At 49.2% G+C, this 15,603-nt stretch overlaps 6 protein-coding genes across 6 annotated transcripts; 4 read left to right on the top strand and 2 right to left on the bottom strand.

The window, feature by feature from the left end:
* Positions 1–604: 604 nt before the first annotated feature.
* N7447_008523 (uncharacterized protein) lies at positions 605–1,812 on the top strand (the record flags this gene model as incomplete). Its single annotated transcript, XM_057232785.1, has 2 exons — positions 605–1,170; positions 1,221–1,812. The coding sequence occupies 2 exons, from the start codon at positions 605–607 to the stop codon at positions 1,810–1,812; spliced, it is 1,158 nt and encodes a 385-aa protein (XP_057082327.1).
* Positions 1,813–2,103: 291 nt separating this feature from the next.
* Positions 2,104–4,650, top strand: N7447_008522 (fungal specific transcription factor domain-containing protein; the record flags this gene model as incomplete). The annotated part of the gene is made up of 7 exons (XM_057232784.1): positions 2,104–2,112; positions 2,284–2,384; positions 2,438–2,940; positions 2,989–3,305; positions 3,367–3,786; positions 3,843–4,096; positions 4,167–4,650. 7 exons carry the CDS (start codon positions 2,104–2,106, stop codon positions 4,648–4,650), a joined length of 2,088 nt encoding a protein of 695 aa, XP_057082326.1.
* A 351-nt stretch (positions 4,651–5,001) lies between these two features.
* On the bottom strand, positions 5,002–6,209 carry N7447_008521 (t-SNARE syntaxin; the record flags this gene model as incomplete). Its single annotated transcript, XM_057232783.1, has 4 exons — positions 5,002–5,034; positions 5,091–5,663; positions 5,719–5,900; positions 5,951–6,209. The coding sequence occupies 4 exons, from the start codon at positions 6,207–6,209 to the stop codon at positions 5,002–5,004; spliced, it is 1,047 nt and encodes a 348-aa protein (XP_057082325.1).
* A 674-nt stretch (positions 6,210–6,883) lies between these two features.
* Positions 6,884–11,989, top strand: N7447_008520 (uncharacterized protein; the record flags this gene model as incomplete). Its single annotated transcript, XM_057232782.1, has 4 exons — positions 6,884–6,924; positions 6,982–9,295; positions 9,549–10,922; positions 10,973–11,989. 4 exons carry the CDS (start codon positions 6,884–6,886, stop codon positions 11,987–11,989), a joined length of 4,746 nt encoding a protein of 1,581 aa, XP_057082324.1.
* Positions 11,990–12,360: 371 nt separating this feature from the next.
* N7447_008519 (isopenicillin N synthase family dioxygenase) lies at positions 12,361–13,541 on the top strand (the record flags this gene model as incomplete). The annotated part of the gene is made up of 4 exons (XM_057232781.1): positions 12,361–12,397; positions 12,445–12,621; positions 12,689–13,063; positions 13,123–13,541. 4 exons carry the CDS (start codon positions 12,361–12,363, stop codon positions 13,539–13,541), a joined length of 1,008 nt encoding a protein of 335 aa, XP_057082323.1.
* Positions 13,542–13,606: 65 nt separating this feature from the next.
* On the bottom strand, positions 13,607–14,863 carry N7447_008518 (putative pectin methylesterase; the record flags this gene model as incomplete). The annotated part of the gene is made up of 2 exons (XM_057232780.1): positions 13,607–14,155; positions 14,249–14,863. 2 exons carry the CDS (start codon positions 14,861–14,863, stop codon positions 13,607–13,609), a joined length of 1,164 nt encoding a protein of 387 aa, XP_057082322.1.
* Between the last annotated feature and the right edge of the window lie 740 nt (positions 14,864–15,603).

Here is a 15,603-nt window from a genome sequence, read left to right as displayed (position 1 = left end):
GCTAGTGCTGCAGCGCACTCTCTAAAAAACAATGTAGCTAGGTATAAATGGCTGGCATGCTAATCAACTTAATGACATTAAGAAGAGCAAACGACACGGATCGGAGAGGCGGTGCCGTGATACTTGTCGGAGTAATCGGTATTGTAATGCTCTGTATTTCTGTATCGACTCTGCTGGCAATTTATAGTTACCTAGTTACCTAACTAGGTATGGAGCCTGGATTACAAAACATAAATTACCGGTACACTAGCGTCACTGCGCCGACAATACTTTTATGCCTTGAATGTTAGGCAAATATCAAGCACCCACTCCACCGACATCACAACAATCTCGGTTGTTTCAAAACTCTGTTGCTTAATTTCAGGGCAGATGCCCTTAGGTAAATTCAGCGAACTCATACACCTTCGCCCAAAGTACGGAGTATCAGACTGGTTGTGTAATGATTTGGTCCCATCGCTGTGTCTACAGTTGGGATTCCATCTGAGTCTTTCTATCTCTTTCTACCATGCATTTGTCTTATTTACGAGTTATTTCATGGCAACATTCCAAAATTACCGGCCAAACCTTAGATATTTCAGGTGGTTCACCAAATGTATGAACCATGATGCATTTTCTCGATCGAGTCCGAACAGTCCTTCGGAGAGGCAAACGGGGCTCAATGTCGGCTGTGGCTACATCTTCAGGATGGAAACGACTCCCATCTCATATCTTTGTTATGATCCTAGCCTCCTGTGAACTGAAGGATATCGGTTCCTTGTCTCTTTCCTGTCGAATACTCCACAACCGGATTTCGAATCTGGAATTTGCCATAGCATGGGCATATATCCAACTCCGGAAACAGGCGCATCATCAAAGAAATTGCATTACTGGCACACTCTCACCGGGTGATGACGTTTCGTTCATCTCTGAGCTATTCCCTCCCCCGCCTCCTGAGTATAGCATAGGTGTGGCTCATGGCAACGCCGGATATTCCCTAGGATATCTCGGTGAGTTGAATCGATGCTGGAATACTTGCATTCGACTCAGCTACCACCTGGCTTATCATGTGCTTGAACATCATCTGGAGACCGATCCACTTGTCCAACCTTTGTGGTCCTCTTCCAAGACAGAGAAAGAAGTTGTCTTCAGTAAAGCCATGGCTGCGCTCCAGGCCAAGCTTTTGTATCCGATGTATGGCCCCACTTGTTATTTCTCTTAGAATCGTACTGACTCGAACATAGAGCCTACGCGGTATTCTTCTTGGAATCATCCGCATCTCCTGGCTCTGACTCTGATGACTCGGGTCATCACAACAGCATGACGGTTGCTTCTTCTAAAAGACAACAAAAAATTCTTCAAAATGCGCCTTTTGACGATATGCATGTATTTATGTCCACCCATCACTGCATGCAGCTTCTATTTTCGACCGTCCAGCGCTTGATGGGCCCGGAAATTTCTCATTCCACCGCCGAAAGCTGGGTTAGTCTCCTTCTCACTACTTCTACTATGGAGAGGATCGTTAGCTTCTTTGTTTCTATTGCGAAGGATGACCAAAGAAACCAAAAGGGCGAACATGATTCTACGTGGTCTCATAGAAAGGAGTTTCTGTGGGGCATGCGACAGGATTTGAAGGATTACATGGCGTCTTTCGGTGATAATGGCGAACAAAACCTCGAGCCAAAGCTTAACCATGTGTGGTTTCAAGCAGCATGCACAGAGATGAACCGACGAGGGGCTATTCCGCATACTGTTGACGATACAGAATTACCCGTTCTCCATGGGTCTGTTGTAAAATTGGGATGTGAATACTGTTATGATTGTTACGATAAATGAGATCCCAATGCAATTAATTATTCGGCAATAAGTTGTAATTTCTACGAATGTTACTAATCAAGCTACTTTTGAATCTTCAATTCAAATACCTGTAGGACATGTTAGTAAATGAAACGTCAACAACCTTGTGTACATGAGGCTCCGCGCTAAACCGCTTCCGCTCGGTTCTCGGCAGTTCGGGCGTGCCGAGCACACAACCCCAGACTTCAACCAGACTCCTTCTTCCCCTGTACTAGTACCTGACTAATATGGCTTTGATTCCGAAGTTCCGTTAGAAATTCCGAAGCCAACATGTCTGCGGTAAGTCTGTCTGAATAACGGCATTGCGAACGGCATAGGCTGTCCCCGAAACATCTATGTAGCCCAACTGATCCCTCACCAGTGCGATCTATGTCATACTCGGAAGGTATAATTATTTGTTTCCCACATTTGATCCTTTGATATCTCGATGCTCATCTCAAGTCATTTTAGGTGAAATGCGATCGCCAGGATCCTTGCATGAACTGCACCGACGCAGGCGCAGACTGTCTTCGCAATCGCCAGGCACGAGTTCATAGACCGCGGGTTTCTCGGTACGTGTAATTGACGTTATACATCTTCAGAATAAACATCTGACATTTCCAAGCTTGGAAACATTGACCCAAAGATTAGCGAAGCTGGAAGAGTCAAGAAATAGAGAGGCAACATACTTTCCAACAAGTCATCACGCCGCTAGCAGCACATCTTCGTCGCCTTCGGCCAACTTCACAGGTATTACCGAGGTTCTAAGCGACAAACAAAAGCGATATCGAGCACATGACCTCCATGATACAGCTCCTCTGCAGCCACCACTAAGCAAGTATCGCAAATCTCAGACTGTGTCACAACAAAATGTTCACCAAGCACATTCTCCTGGCTCAACACACCATGCCAGTGAGGCTAGAGAATATATCGAGCATGAACTACAATGTAACCCGGCTCTGTCAAAAGATAGACGCACTGCACTTAAATCAGCGCGCAAGTTCGTCGGTCAGCTATCTAATCCGACTCTGCATTGGGAGGAGACTGCGGCTGTGCATGACATGGACGTTCAAGAGAACCTACAACCTCCTACTCTCACTCCGGAATTGCTCTACATGATGCTACCTGGTAAGTCACCTAGGATGGGGCAGATGTCAGTGATACTGATCATTATAGGACCCGATAAGAAAACAAACTCCCAAGGAATAATTAACTGGCCTGATCACATCTCCGACAAGGTTCTAGAGCAAATGGGGCTTGCAATTATCGAAAACACAGAATGTGAACAAGTGCTCCAGCATTACCGAATCAATGTCTGGGTAAAAGCCATGGGTTGTATATCAAAAATGGCCCCTCTGGTTCCAAGCAAGCCTTTAAGGGATCATTTCCGCTCACTGAAAAAGAGGTATGAAGCCGCTGCCATCGAAATTTTGAATCAAATTCCGCTGGCAGCTGAACCTAGCCTTCTTTTGCTTCAATCGATTATGTCTGGAGTATGTTTCCTGTCTCTTCGTGCGGCTCCATATATATATCCTCGTTTCTGACTCACGGCAGACCCGTTTGATGCAATATTTAGGAAATATGACACGCTGTTGGATGTTAACAGCACTAGCCTCGAGGATGGTTGTTTCCTTGAATTACCACAACATCACAGATACCAGTCCTCGAACTGAGATAGAGGAAAACATCCATGCTTGTGTGCACACATGCTATTACTTTGACAAATCTCTGAGCCTTCTGCTCCTCCGACCACCATCTCTACCGGATCTGAAAGTTAGACCAACACAGTTAATCCACGTCGACCCTGATCTGCCAACATCTACCATGTTAACAGGCATAGTCGAGTATTCAGAGTTGAAGAGTGCTCTACTGAGCATCTTGCTTGATACCAAGACAATAGGAGACACGGAGAAGGCAAATACACTGTCAGATCTTGTGGCACGGGCACACACAATCCACTCCAATATGCAAATGGTAAGAGGGCGAGAGAACCAAATCTTCTAGGAAATACCTGCTGACTGGACTTCCAGTTTCGTCGTCGCCAAGAACAGCAATTCCCACAATCATGGAGCTATCTCCGGCGCGAATGGCTGTCAATGGACTTCAACTACTACTCTGTTCTTACGACAATCATCCAAGCCCGTTCCTCTGTACTCAAATCCCGCTTGGTCTGCGAGAACTGTCTATACACAGCCAGGGAATCACTCACCACTCTCCGAGCTTTACAGGAAGCATTCTCGAACCGCATCAATTCTATTGACTCATATCCATACTTTCTTACCTGGTACGATATAGCCTTCTCAAAGCCATCTCTCAACAACCTGTACAGTCAAAGCTAATGACCCCTTCAACAGGACAATGCTGCTATTCCCGCTAGCACCGTTCTTTGTCCTGTTTTGCAATGTGATCGCAACCTCAAACGAGAGAGACTTCAATATGATCAAGAATATCACCGACGACCTACATCAATTCGCAGAAGCGAATGTCTCAATTGGGAAGCTGTACAAGCTATTCTCCAAATTTCTAGACCTGTGTGCGCCTTTGGTGAAAGGCAATCCTGAATCTTCCCGTTCAGAACAGCCAGTAGCTGCACTCTCTGATGCGAACACGGCTGGGAACACCGAGGGCCAGACTACTTCCTACACGGATATATTTGGCCGTGCTGCCGATCAGCCATTAGTCGGTGTTCGGGATACAGATTCCACTGGAGACACTACTGCACCACTGTCTGTAGAAGGATGGAATGACAGTCTTGTGTGGGAACTGTTCGATAATCAGCCCTCGTTGGGGTGGGCGGAGTCAGAACTATGGAATGTCATGACGCAGTTTGATGCATGAGATACATGTAAATAGAATGACAATACTCGCTTTGAGGTGTTTCTAGAATTGATTCATGGTTATCCCATGATCTCGGTTGATTGGATTTAAATGGTACAAGAGGTGTATTTACGCAGGTGACTCTGAAGGACACAGTCCCAAGCAACAAAGAGCAAAGAGCAAACAAGAAAAATGAAAATGAAGACAAAGAGCGTGATGGGTTCGACATCCCAGAGTTTAGCCAGGGAGTTAAAAATAAAAAACAGGAATGCTCAGTGAGTGCTGACATGTAGAAGGGCCATGATTTGTCGAAAAACACGGGCCAGGTATTATAATACAGTATGAAAGGAAAAGGGGCGGATCTCATGTCTATCACGAAATCAAGACCCAGAGAAGGAAGAAGATCTATAATGGTCATTAGTTGGACATGCAGACAAGAAATTCAAGATGAGTGAACGTACCATCAGAATACCGAACATTTTGGCAACTAGCCAGCGATTGCCAGACACACGCGTCCAATACTTCATTAGTTCTCTCTGCGCCCCCTGGACGTTGTCGACCACATCTTCGGTATTGGCATCTATGCGCTGGATCATTTCTGACTGTTCGCTGACCATCTGAGCCAGCTGACCAAAAATGCCACCTAATTCACTAATAGTTCGCTCAATAGCTTCGATGGCTTCGCCTCGAGCTTGAACATATGTGTTACTCGATTCTCCTTCTTCCATTATCATCATCTGTTGGTCCGATTGGAATGACGGACGTCCTAAGGGCGAAGGGTTGGAGGGTTCGAGAGTCAAAAGGTCGGAGGAGTTGCCTTGATATCCGGGCTGAGGAGTCCGTCGTCCAGAGGTGTTATACAGAGGCGAGTCTGAGCGTTGTGCGTCGAGGGCATTGTGTGATTTGGAAGATACCGAGGAAACGAAATTCTCGGTTCGTGTTCGGGATGCTTGAATATTCTTCGTGCGGACTTCAAGCACCTCTTTGAAACTAGCACCTACATCGGCCAGCTTTCCCTGCAGCATAACAACAACCTGAAATCCGGTAATCAGCGAACTGTCCGTACGCTGCCTTTCATGTCTCACTCACATTGTCATTATGCTCTCCTTCCTGGTCTGTCTTCGAGCGATTCGATTTGGGGTGTTGCGCATGGGTGAGCGCCTGCAGCCCGGCGATGCTTTGGTTCAGGGCGGCAAGGTCTTGCTTAATCACATATGTCAATTCGGAAATTTCGACAGGTCGGTCATCAAAGAGTGTTTTCCGTTTCGCCACTATTTCCTGGTCAGATTGCTAGTATTTTGAGCGATGTGATCAGACTCACATTCAGCCAATCGCTGCAATTTTGCCATTGTTCCAGTAATCCCCCTTCCGATATCTCGCGCCCGTCGCGCGAATTCCGATCTCGCCGCCTTCGCCTCCTGTGCAGCACCCTGCGGTGACGCACTGGCTTGTCGCCTTTGCGCATCGGTCAACAGTGCCTGGCGCTGTGAACCGACTTTCGATGTCCCCAGGCGCTTCTGGGCCTGGCCCAAGATAGCGCTGAACTCGCTGGTCCGATCTTGTATCGACGGGCCGGTCATTTTGCGATACGGAAGGTATGTGAAGGGAAGCTATGAGACGAGTAGCTATAGTCTTTCAAGGAGCGCCAGTATTGAGAAACAAATGTAGATTAACGAAGGCCGAATCCGGTGAAACTGAAGTGTGATCTATCTGCAATCGATAAGGGGGCCAGATGAAGACGTGTCCGGTTGCAGGTAACTCCAAGGGTACAACGTCGTGACTTGAACAAATGAAAATATACTCCGATACACTTCAAGAAGATGAAGAAAGGTCAACTTCAAGTTGATCTAATTAAACGTCCTTAAAGAAACGTGTTACATAAGCCCCGCACCGCCTGGACTAATTTTAGTTTGACCTCAGGGGAGTTCTCCATGAAGTACGCGAGTACAAAGTAAAGCTTTCTATTTTCTATTTCTCTTTGATATAGTTGAATATTCTTGTATTCTTTTGTGGATACACGTCATTCTTGTACACTAATCTCGCTACTTCCGAGGTCCAATTATCTCATTTGATCGGTGCCTTGCCCGAAGTTGGGCCAAGCCGCCACAGTCGTCCTCCCATATACACCATCATTAAGGGTGTTGTTCACCTTATTTAACCCTTACTTGCACTTGCTATTCTACAAACTCGGAGATCACTAGGCAGTCGAGGCCAGTAATCGAGCTCGCCTCAATCCCTTGACCCTGCTCTCCTGATGGCAGACCCCACCCCGCATGGTCGCGGAGTCCAGAAACTGTAAGACTATCCAGATTCAATATATCTAGTTGCACGAATACTGAGACTCGGCTTTAGTCCTTCCCTGCAGAATGTTCGCAGTCCACTCTCGCCAGGCAGCGGTAGCGGAACCCCGATCTCATTCCAAACAAACGTGAATCGCTCCAAAACAAAACGTTGGGTGGAAGCGAAGCAATATTCTTATGATGGAGGTGACTGGGGTAGCGATGACGACGAAGAAGAAGAGGAGGAGGCGCCTCCCGCAGTACCTCGGCCTCCCTATGCCACCCACAACACTGGCAGTTCGTCCGAGTTATCCTCGAGGCGTTTGTCTGGGATCGGATTCGGAGCCGGTGAGTCGCATCCGGCTGATGCCCAGGGTAGGAACCTAAGTGGAGGAGACCAGAAGGCCCTACCTTTTGTGAGGCCGGCCGACCTCTATAAACGCATGCGCGAGGAGAAAGCGACACAGCAGTCTCCTATCACTGGTATCAATGATCCCAAGCCTGACGCGTTTGGAGCTCCGCCTCCAACAAACCAACAGGAACCTGATTTGGGTCTACCGGAAGTCAAGCGCATGTCTAGCTTTGGTACCGATTTCTTGGGTGGTGCAGACTCCCACCCGCCACAGGATAGCCCTGCATCTCAGGAGTCCTCTTTGAACCATAAATCCTCGTCGGGATTCCGATCGGTAGTGAATCAGGCCTTCGATGTCCCAGAAACTCCGCAATCCACTACCACTAGTTTCGCGCGGTCGAACAGCGATGGTACTTCGACCATCAGTCCTATCATGGGCTCTCGTACTATGACTGATGAAAGAACACCCACCATTCTCGAGGAACCCAATGAGTCAACCTCCCCGAAGGCAACTGCGAATGCGGTCCCAGCGCTTAACCCTGGTCACCGCCGGGACCTGAGCCTTCCTAGTTCGGACAACAGTCCTTCGAAAAAGCCTCAAATCACAGACCAGGACACTCCAACGGCGGGCCATGCGGAATTTTCCTCCATTCCTCCACTTCAGAGTTTGTCACCAGAGTCGTCTGATGCGGCAATCTCTCCTCAGAACCCGATGCAACCATACGCGAACAAGGGGCAGGATATGCCCGCCCCTCTCAAATTCGGAAGCGCATCGGGCCCTGACGCCTTCCATGGCGAAATCCCCGCCATCATGGGAGCCGAAGAATCGCCACAGAATACCGACAACGATCGCTTGAGGGAGGAGATTATCCGATCATTAAGTCGGGAAGCCACCCCCTCGGAAGACCCAGAGCCCAGCAAGCAATCTCAGTCGCAGGCACCCGCTGAGTCCATCGTTTCTGACAGCCGCCCAGACTGGATTGGCCCGCCTCCTTTGCCGTCTAGGGACCCTTATGCGAACAGCCAAGGCGCGACTGGCAACTCTTCATCCACGGTCGGCGATCAACCAAAGAAGCCCAAGTTAGAAAGACGGTTCTCATGGGAATCCTCTGACGAGGAAGAACCAGAGCCGCCTCAAATGCCCGGGGGCTATTCATCGCCCCCTCCTTTGGCCACATCGTTATCTACGCAAGAGCCTGAGCCTATACATGAAACGCCTGTAAATGAGGCGCCTGTACGTGAAGCGCCTGCACATGAAGCGTCTGTACGTGAAGCGCCTGTACATGAAGCGCCTGTACATGAAGCGCCTGTACATGAAGCGCCTGTACATGAAGCGCCTGTACATGAAGCGCCTGCTCCATTGGTGTCGGATGTGCCGCACGACTCGTTTACTTCTGATGAGGAAGGGTCCGATACCCAGCGTGCTGTGGCCAAGCCTCGACTTTCGATTGTTCCACCTATCCCGGAGAACACTACACCACCGGAGCAAGTTATGGGACCAGGGGTTACGCCTCCCACACTACCTCCGCGAGCTCAAGTACCTTCTAACGCCGGCAGCTCATCCCTCGATCAGTCTCAGCTTTTAGGCTTCCGTGATATTCTCGGTATCACATCTATCAACCAGCGTATCAAGTCCTTCGAACACACCCGCGACCAGTTCGCCACCATCGACACTGGTTTGAATCATTGGCTTCAGTTCATGGTTCATGAGCATCCTGAGCATGCCAGCGTGGTGCAACAGACCCAGAGTTTCTCCCCTACTGTGCCACCATCAGATGCCTCCCGCAGCAGATTCCCCAAGTTAGGTGCTCTTGGGAGTCTCGGCTCCTTGAATGACGGTACTCCGACTAGCTCCACTCATATCAGACGCCCATCGGCCCATCTAGGCACCGTGATGAACAAGGAGAAAGTCGGAGAAAAAGGAAAGGAGCTGCTCCACACTGCGGGAGCGTTTAGTGGCAAGGCAACTGGGGCAGCCAAGGGGCTATTTGCCAAGGGCAGAAGCAGGTTTCGACCCAGTGGAGGGTCTGAGAAGGTAGATGCTTGATTTTTCTTCTTCGGAGCGAGTTTTCTTTTTACTTGGATAAGCACGGTGGAAGCCGTTGCTCTAATGTTTCCCCTTTAATATCGCTGCATTACTTCATTTTGGATACCACGATGTAATTCCGAGCACTTTTTTTTTGGTAATGAGCTCTAGAATGCGACACGATTGATGCTTCTGCTCTTTCTCTACAATCTAACACCCCGTCCTTATATTTGTTTATATTCTGATGTTGGTAATACTGTAGGTTCAGTCAACCCCAAATGCTTCTCGCCGCAGCTTCCAGTTTTCCTTCCCTTCGGGGTCGGGTGAAGTGCCTGGTAACTCTTCTCAACGAAACTCTGTCAGCTTAGGCAGTCTTCCCATCTTCAAATCTGAGCGAACCGGGCCCAAATCCGATACTGATCCACCGGTGAGTCTCTGTCTAGATGGTCCAGAGTGTGAAAACAATGCCGATAAACGTGTCAAGGCGACCAACTCGGGGAACAACTCCCTGTCGCACAACCATGTTGGCGGAACAACTGTGGAACTGCCATCTTCCAACGGCATCCCTCGTAAACCTGAAGTTCCAGGAAAGTCTGCCTTTGCTGGAGACCTCGAGCAGGAGATGATAGCTGCCCTTGGCCTTTCACCCACAGATCCTCCTCATCCTCAGAGGTCTGCAAGTACCCCGATGGTGCCGGATACATTTAGCCAGGTACCTGGCAGCGAACGCCAATTCACAGAGCCACTGCCACAACAAGAAAGCACGACTGGCGATCAATTTGACGCGAAAGCGCCAGCCATCAAAGCCCCAGTCGCAGAAAATAGCATGCCGGTAATTCCTGATGAGCCTTTCCACGTCCCTTTGCCGGTTACGAACAACCAGAGGCATCGGCTAAGCAAGTCTACACCGGAGATTGTTATTCCGTCAATCCGTCCAGTGTTTGATGAAATCCCTCGGCCGCCTTCATCTCCCCCTCCACCTCCTCCCAAGGATAATGATTATGGGCTTGCGCCTAAGCAGGATCATAGGCGCCAGCCCTCTATCTCAACACTCGGGGCTGATGAGCAAGCCGGGAGTACATCTGATGACGAACTCGACAGACATCCGCCCTCTCCTATGCAAGAAACAGCAAACGAGGCAGCACCCGAACGATGGTGTAATAACAAGGCTGAGCATTCTGTGGATAAAGCCCACGATGACTCCCTGCCATCTGCTCAAGAGAAAAGAAAGTCCTTCATACCTTTCTATCCGTCACCGTTCACAAGCTCTGCTGAGGTCCTCGAGTCGAAAAGAAAATCCATCAGTGGTCTACCTCCATCTGCTCCAGACGTGCATAGCCCCTTGAGGAATGAAGTCAGATACTCGCCGGGGACCCGAAGCAGTATGCTGAGCTTTGGTAGCTTCGGAAAGCAGAGCGCCAACGGCAAAGGGACTCGCCCGTCTACGCCTGCTAATGATCTTCAACCTTCGGAATCTGGATCGCCTGCGGAGAATGGAGATTCTGCTATTGGGAAACTCAAGAACTTTGGGAGACGACGACGCGCTTCGGTGGGAGATCTCCTTTCTGGTATTCAACTGCAACAGCCTCAGGGGCCCCCGGAAGGCCAGCGAAAACGAGCACTCAGCAGAATTAGTGTATGTCGACTCTGGACAGGTCTTTCGATTATTTTTTCTGACTTAAATAGGGACTGTTTGGCCGACAAGGCTCTCAAGACACTGAGAGAAAATCGACCGACCACGCCAGAACTACCTCGGAACAGCTACAGGACCAATATCTGTCAGCACCCTCGTCGACAAATGGAAATTTAAATACTAGTTTCGCTTCACATGATGAACCATCAGTCCTCAGCGATCCGTTTGAACAGAAGCCTTTGCCAACTCAGCCTCCCAAGCCTACGGCACCTCCTCCACCACCACCACCACCACCGAGCGATGCAAACCTTCTACCCCGCGATAATTGCCAACGTGCCGGTATCTCACTTCCAACCAGTTTGTCATCTAACTCCCTGGCGACTGGTCGGTTTTACTCGCAATTTCAGTCTGGATCCACGAATGAAACCCCCACCAGCTCTCGCCATGCTAGCACGCTCAGTCAGCCTCCCCCAGGTCATTCCCGGTCACCATCTCCCATGTCATTGCACGAGAATCGAGCTGCACTTGCACTGTCACCGCTAGGGGAGCTAGAAGACCATCGGATACAGCAACTGCAGGCAGAGGGGCAGCGCAAGCAAGAACCCCTGCAAGACCAAACCCTGCAACTAGGCACCTTGAGCGAGAATCAGGAACAAGAGAAGCACGAGGAACATAAGGATAGTTTGCATGGGGAGCGCCTTCGACACGAACTATATGGGGAGATACTCGAGGCTCCGACTAACAACCAAAACCACCCGGGCCAGCAATACGAATTACAAGGCGATCTCAAACAACAAAGTCTGGCTCCTCAGCTCAGCATTCGATCACGAAAGCCAGTGTTTTCAGACACGATATCCCCAGCCTCGGAGAACCATGCACCACGTTATACCGCCGTCTCAAATGCTCCCGTGATATCCACGCATCCTCATCGCAGTGAAGACAAGGCCCGTGTAGTCAATGACTCGCCTCGGCCGGTGGAACTTGCCATCACCGCGGACGACTCCAGCGAGGAGATCGTCATGTCCCCCACGTCCTACCCCGGACAGGAGTGGACGCCCATGCATTTGTAGCATGTTTTATTAGAGCGTGTATAATACCCACTGTCCCTTTCGCGGTATTCTTTCGATCCCGTCAGTTGTATTTGTATCCTTTTTTTTTGTACTGCAGGAATGTGTATCCTAATGTTTGAATATTTGTTCTCTTCTCATATATTCATGTTCATCGTGTATGATCTCAAGATCTCTGTCCGATGCCATTGCCTAACAGAAAATCAATATACTAAAGATATGTAGGTTGAATTCTCACAAGTCCTACAAATCCAATAGATTGCAGTCGGATGTTCGGAGATTCGAGATAGGCAATAAGTACTGTGTGATAACGAATTCCCCACGATATAAGATCAGGCATAGCCAGAAAAGGCTCGATTCTCATTTCATCCACCATGAACCCTGACGAGCCCCCTATCATAGATTTCGCTCGTAAGAACCTCTACCACCTACTTTACTAATACTAACCCTCTCAACAGCCTTCTACGCCAACAACTCAAAAGATCTCATCGACCAAGTCAAACAAGCATGTGAACAATTCGGCTTCTTCCAGCTAATCAACCATGCCATCCCAACCGAACTCCAAACCGCAGTTCTAAAACACTCCAGCGAATTCTTCAACCTCCCCTTGGAAACAAAAGAGAAATACAACCAAGGTAATAAAGCCCTCTCTCTCATACCCCATCAAATACCTCGAAAGAAATACATAACTAACCCCCAAAGCCACCGGCGGCTTCAACCGCGGATACGAGCGCCTCCGCTCTCAAAATTTCGAAAAGCGCACAAAAGGCGACCTCAAAGAAGGCTTCTATCTCGGAAAAGACCTCCCCCTCGACAATGAATACGTACTCCAACGACGTTTCGGCCACGGACCGAACAAGTATCCCTCCGAGCTCACAGACGCCCAGGGCTTCCGTCGCGTCATGGACAAGTACCACGACGCCATGATCGAGCTTTCTGTGGCCATTATGCAAGTCCTAGCCCGCACGCTGGGTCTAGATAGTGATGCTTTTGGGGATTTCTGTGATCATCCCGTCTCCATTCTTCGACTGCTTCGTTATCCCCCTCAGGAGGTCGATGCGTTGGGTCTTGAGAGAGGTGAGTCAGGAAATCAGAAAACTTGTAGAATGCGTCGACACGAACTAAACCGAGTCTAGGAATTGGCGCTCATACGGATTTCGGCGCTATCACGATGCTTCTACAGGATGATACGGGCGGGTTGCAGGTTTGGAATAACCTCTCTTCTGAATGGGTCGATGTCACTCCGGTTCCTGGGGCTTATGTTGTCAATTTGGGGAATATGATGATGCGCTGGACGAATAATCGATACTTGTCGAATTTGCATCGCGTTATTAATATCAGTGGGAAGGAGCGCTTTAGTGTTCCGTTCTTCTTCTCTGGGAATCCAAATTATACTATCCAGTGTCTTCCTGGTTGTGAGGATCCAGAAGAGGGTGCACGATATCCCCCAATTACCGTTCATGAGTGGATGGCAGGGAGATATGCTGATACTTATGGGTCTTCGAATGGGAAGGCTATTGGGGAGATGCGCAAGGAGCCTGGCAAAGATGTGTGATGTGTGATATGGAGTATAAAGAGTGAAGCAGTGCGTTCGTATAAGAATCTCACCAACGCTGTGTCTCAATTCCCCTTAACAACCCCCCAATCAACCCACTTCGTATCTCCAAAAACCTTCTGCGGAGTACTATACATCTCATATCCCTCCCACCCAAGAACATCAGTAACACCACCCTCGACACGAGCAGTCTCGTTAACCCCAGGCCCGTAAACCCGATACTCCGCCATAAGCGTAACCCCCTCCTCGAACCTCCCAACACCATCAACAACCCAATCGATATACCCGCGCGGATCAACACTCCCGTCCTCATACGAACGCGCAAAGATCGACCGGTGCTGACTATTCCACGGCCGACCGAGCGCACACGCGCCCTTGATATCCGCCGCGACGGAGACGTTCGCAGCCCGCACGCTCGATTCAACAATGTACACGCCGTACGTGTTGGGCGTTGTAGTGTTGGTTCCTTTCCAGGCTGTGATGCCGCCACCACATCCGCGGAGCTGGAGGGCGCTGGATTGAATCCAGGCTGTGCCGAAGCCGTAGAGGAAGTCGGTTTGGCCGGCTAGGATGCTTTGGTAGAAGTAGGCGTTGCCGAGTTTGCCTATGTAGACCTGTGTATGGGTTAGTGGTTGATTGGTTGGTTGGGTGTGAGATTGTGAAATTTATCTCGAATGAAACTGAAAGCATAGCATGGAATAACATACTGTATCCTGATACGAATAGAACCCACAGTAATAGAATCCCCCATTAGCACGACTGAAACTCAACGCATGCGCTGGCCCATCCGAGTACTCTGCCCAAGTATTATCAAAGTCGACATTATACACGCGGAAATCCTTATTTCCGAACGGCGTATCATCCGGCACCGGATACCCCGTCGGACCTGCGCCGGTGAGACTTGCCTCGAGCGTGGGTGCTACGACCAGGACGCTGGAGAAGACATTGTCGACGCTGCCGGTACTGTCCCTATTTCCAGCGGCCCAGGTGATGCGCACGCGGTTTCGGGATGCATCTTTTGGGGAGGATGTTTGGCCGAGGAGGGTTATTGGACCTGAGCGGGTTATGTTTACTTGCTCGATGTATGTGCCTTCTAGGATGAGGATGGTCTGTGGAGTAGTGTCGTCCGGGAGGGAGTCTATGGCGGATTGGACGGTTTGGTGAGAGGCGTGTTTGGAGGTTTGGCTGACGACTAGGGTTCCTCGGGGACAGTGAGTTCCGGTTGATTGGCAGGTTTCTCTAGAGATGGGTTGGATGGCTGTTGTGTTGGCACCTATGGTGTGAAGGAGGAGAGCCAGCAGAGAGAGGATGCAGGGGAGCATTGTGCTTTTCGGGTGATTGAATCACTTCCGATTGACACGGTCTATGGTGGTTTTGCTATACTTTTATAGGACATTGGGAGAGGGGCGCGAATTGAAGGCACAGTGAGTTGCGGCAGCGGAAAATTGAGAGTTCCATCTTGATCAAAGACTAGTCTAGTGCCAAGATAGGTTAAGATCCGGGGGAAATATAGATAGTTGAATGCAATGCGGTATTTTCTCTCTACACTTCATGCATAAGGAAGAGATGGGGTATCTCACGGGCGAAGCTTGTCTCCACGAAGTGGGAATTCATCCGGGGGAAAAAGTATGGGGACGGAGAATTGACTTCCACCTGTGAGCGTTAAGACATTAGGCAAGAGACAGGGGTACGCAAGAGTAGAAGACCGAAGACTCCAAAGACTAGAATGTTACAATGTTACGTATGGAAGAAGTTACAAAGGACAGAAATGATTAGAATCCCTTAGATTGACTAAGTGCCACTATTAACGACATACATACACGTAGAGAATGAAAACATGACTCTAGTAACTCGAAAGGAAACCACAGCCAAGGGGTAAATGAAACACACAAAGTCTATAATACGGGTAAAAGGAAGAAAAAAAAGACAGAACATGGCCTTTTTGACTCCCACGGCATGCATGTTCAAGTAGGTGGCACGGCAAAATTGCGTGTAAGCACAGGGAGATAAAAGAAATTAGACCTCGAATCAGTAACGAGTCGCAAAAAAGCTAAACGAGCAT

The sequence above is a fragment of the Penicillium robsamsonii genome (genome assembly GCF_028829455.1).
Source record: "Penicillium robsamsonii strain IBT 29466 chromosome Unknown utg000005l_segment0_segment0, whole genome shotgun sequence".
NCBI classification, from domain to species: domain Eukaryota; kingdom Fungi; phylum Ascomycota; class Eurotiomycetes; order Eurotiales; family Aspergillaceae; genus Penicillium; species Penicillium robsamsonii.
The sequence above is the reverse complement of the archived record's forward strand: the minus strand, read 5'-3'. Positions and strand labels throughout refer to the sequence as shown.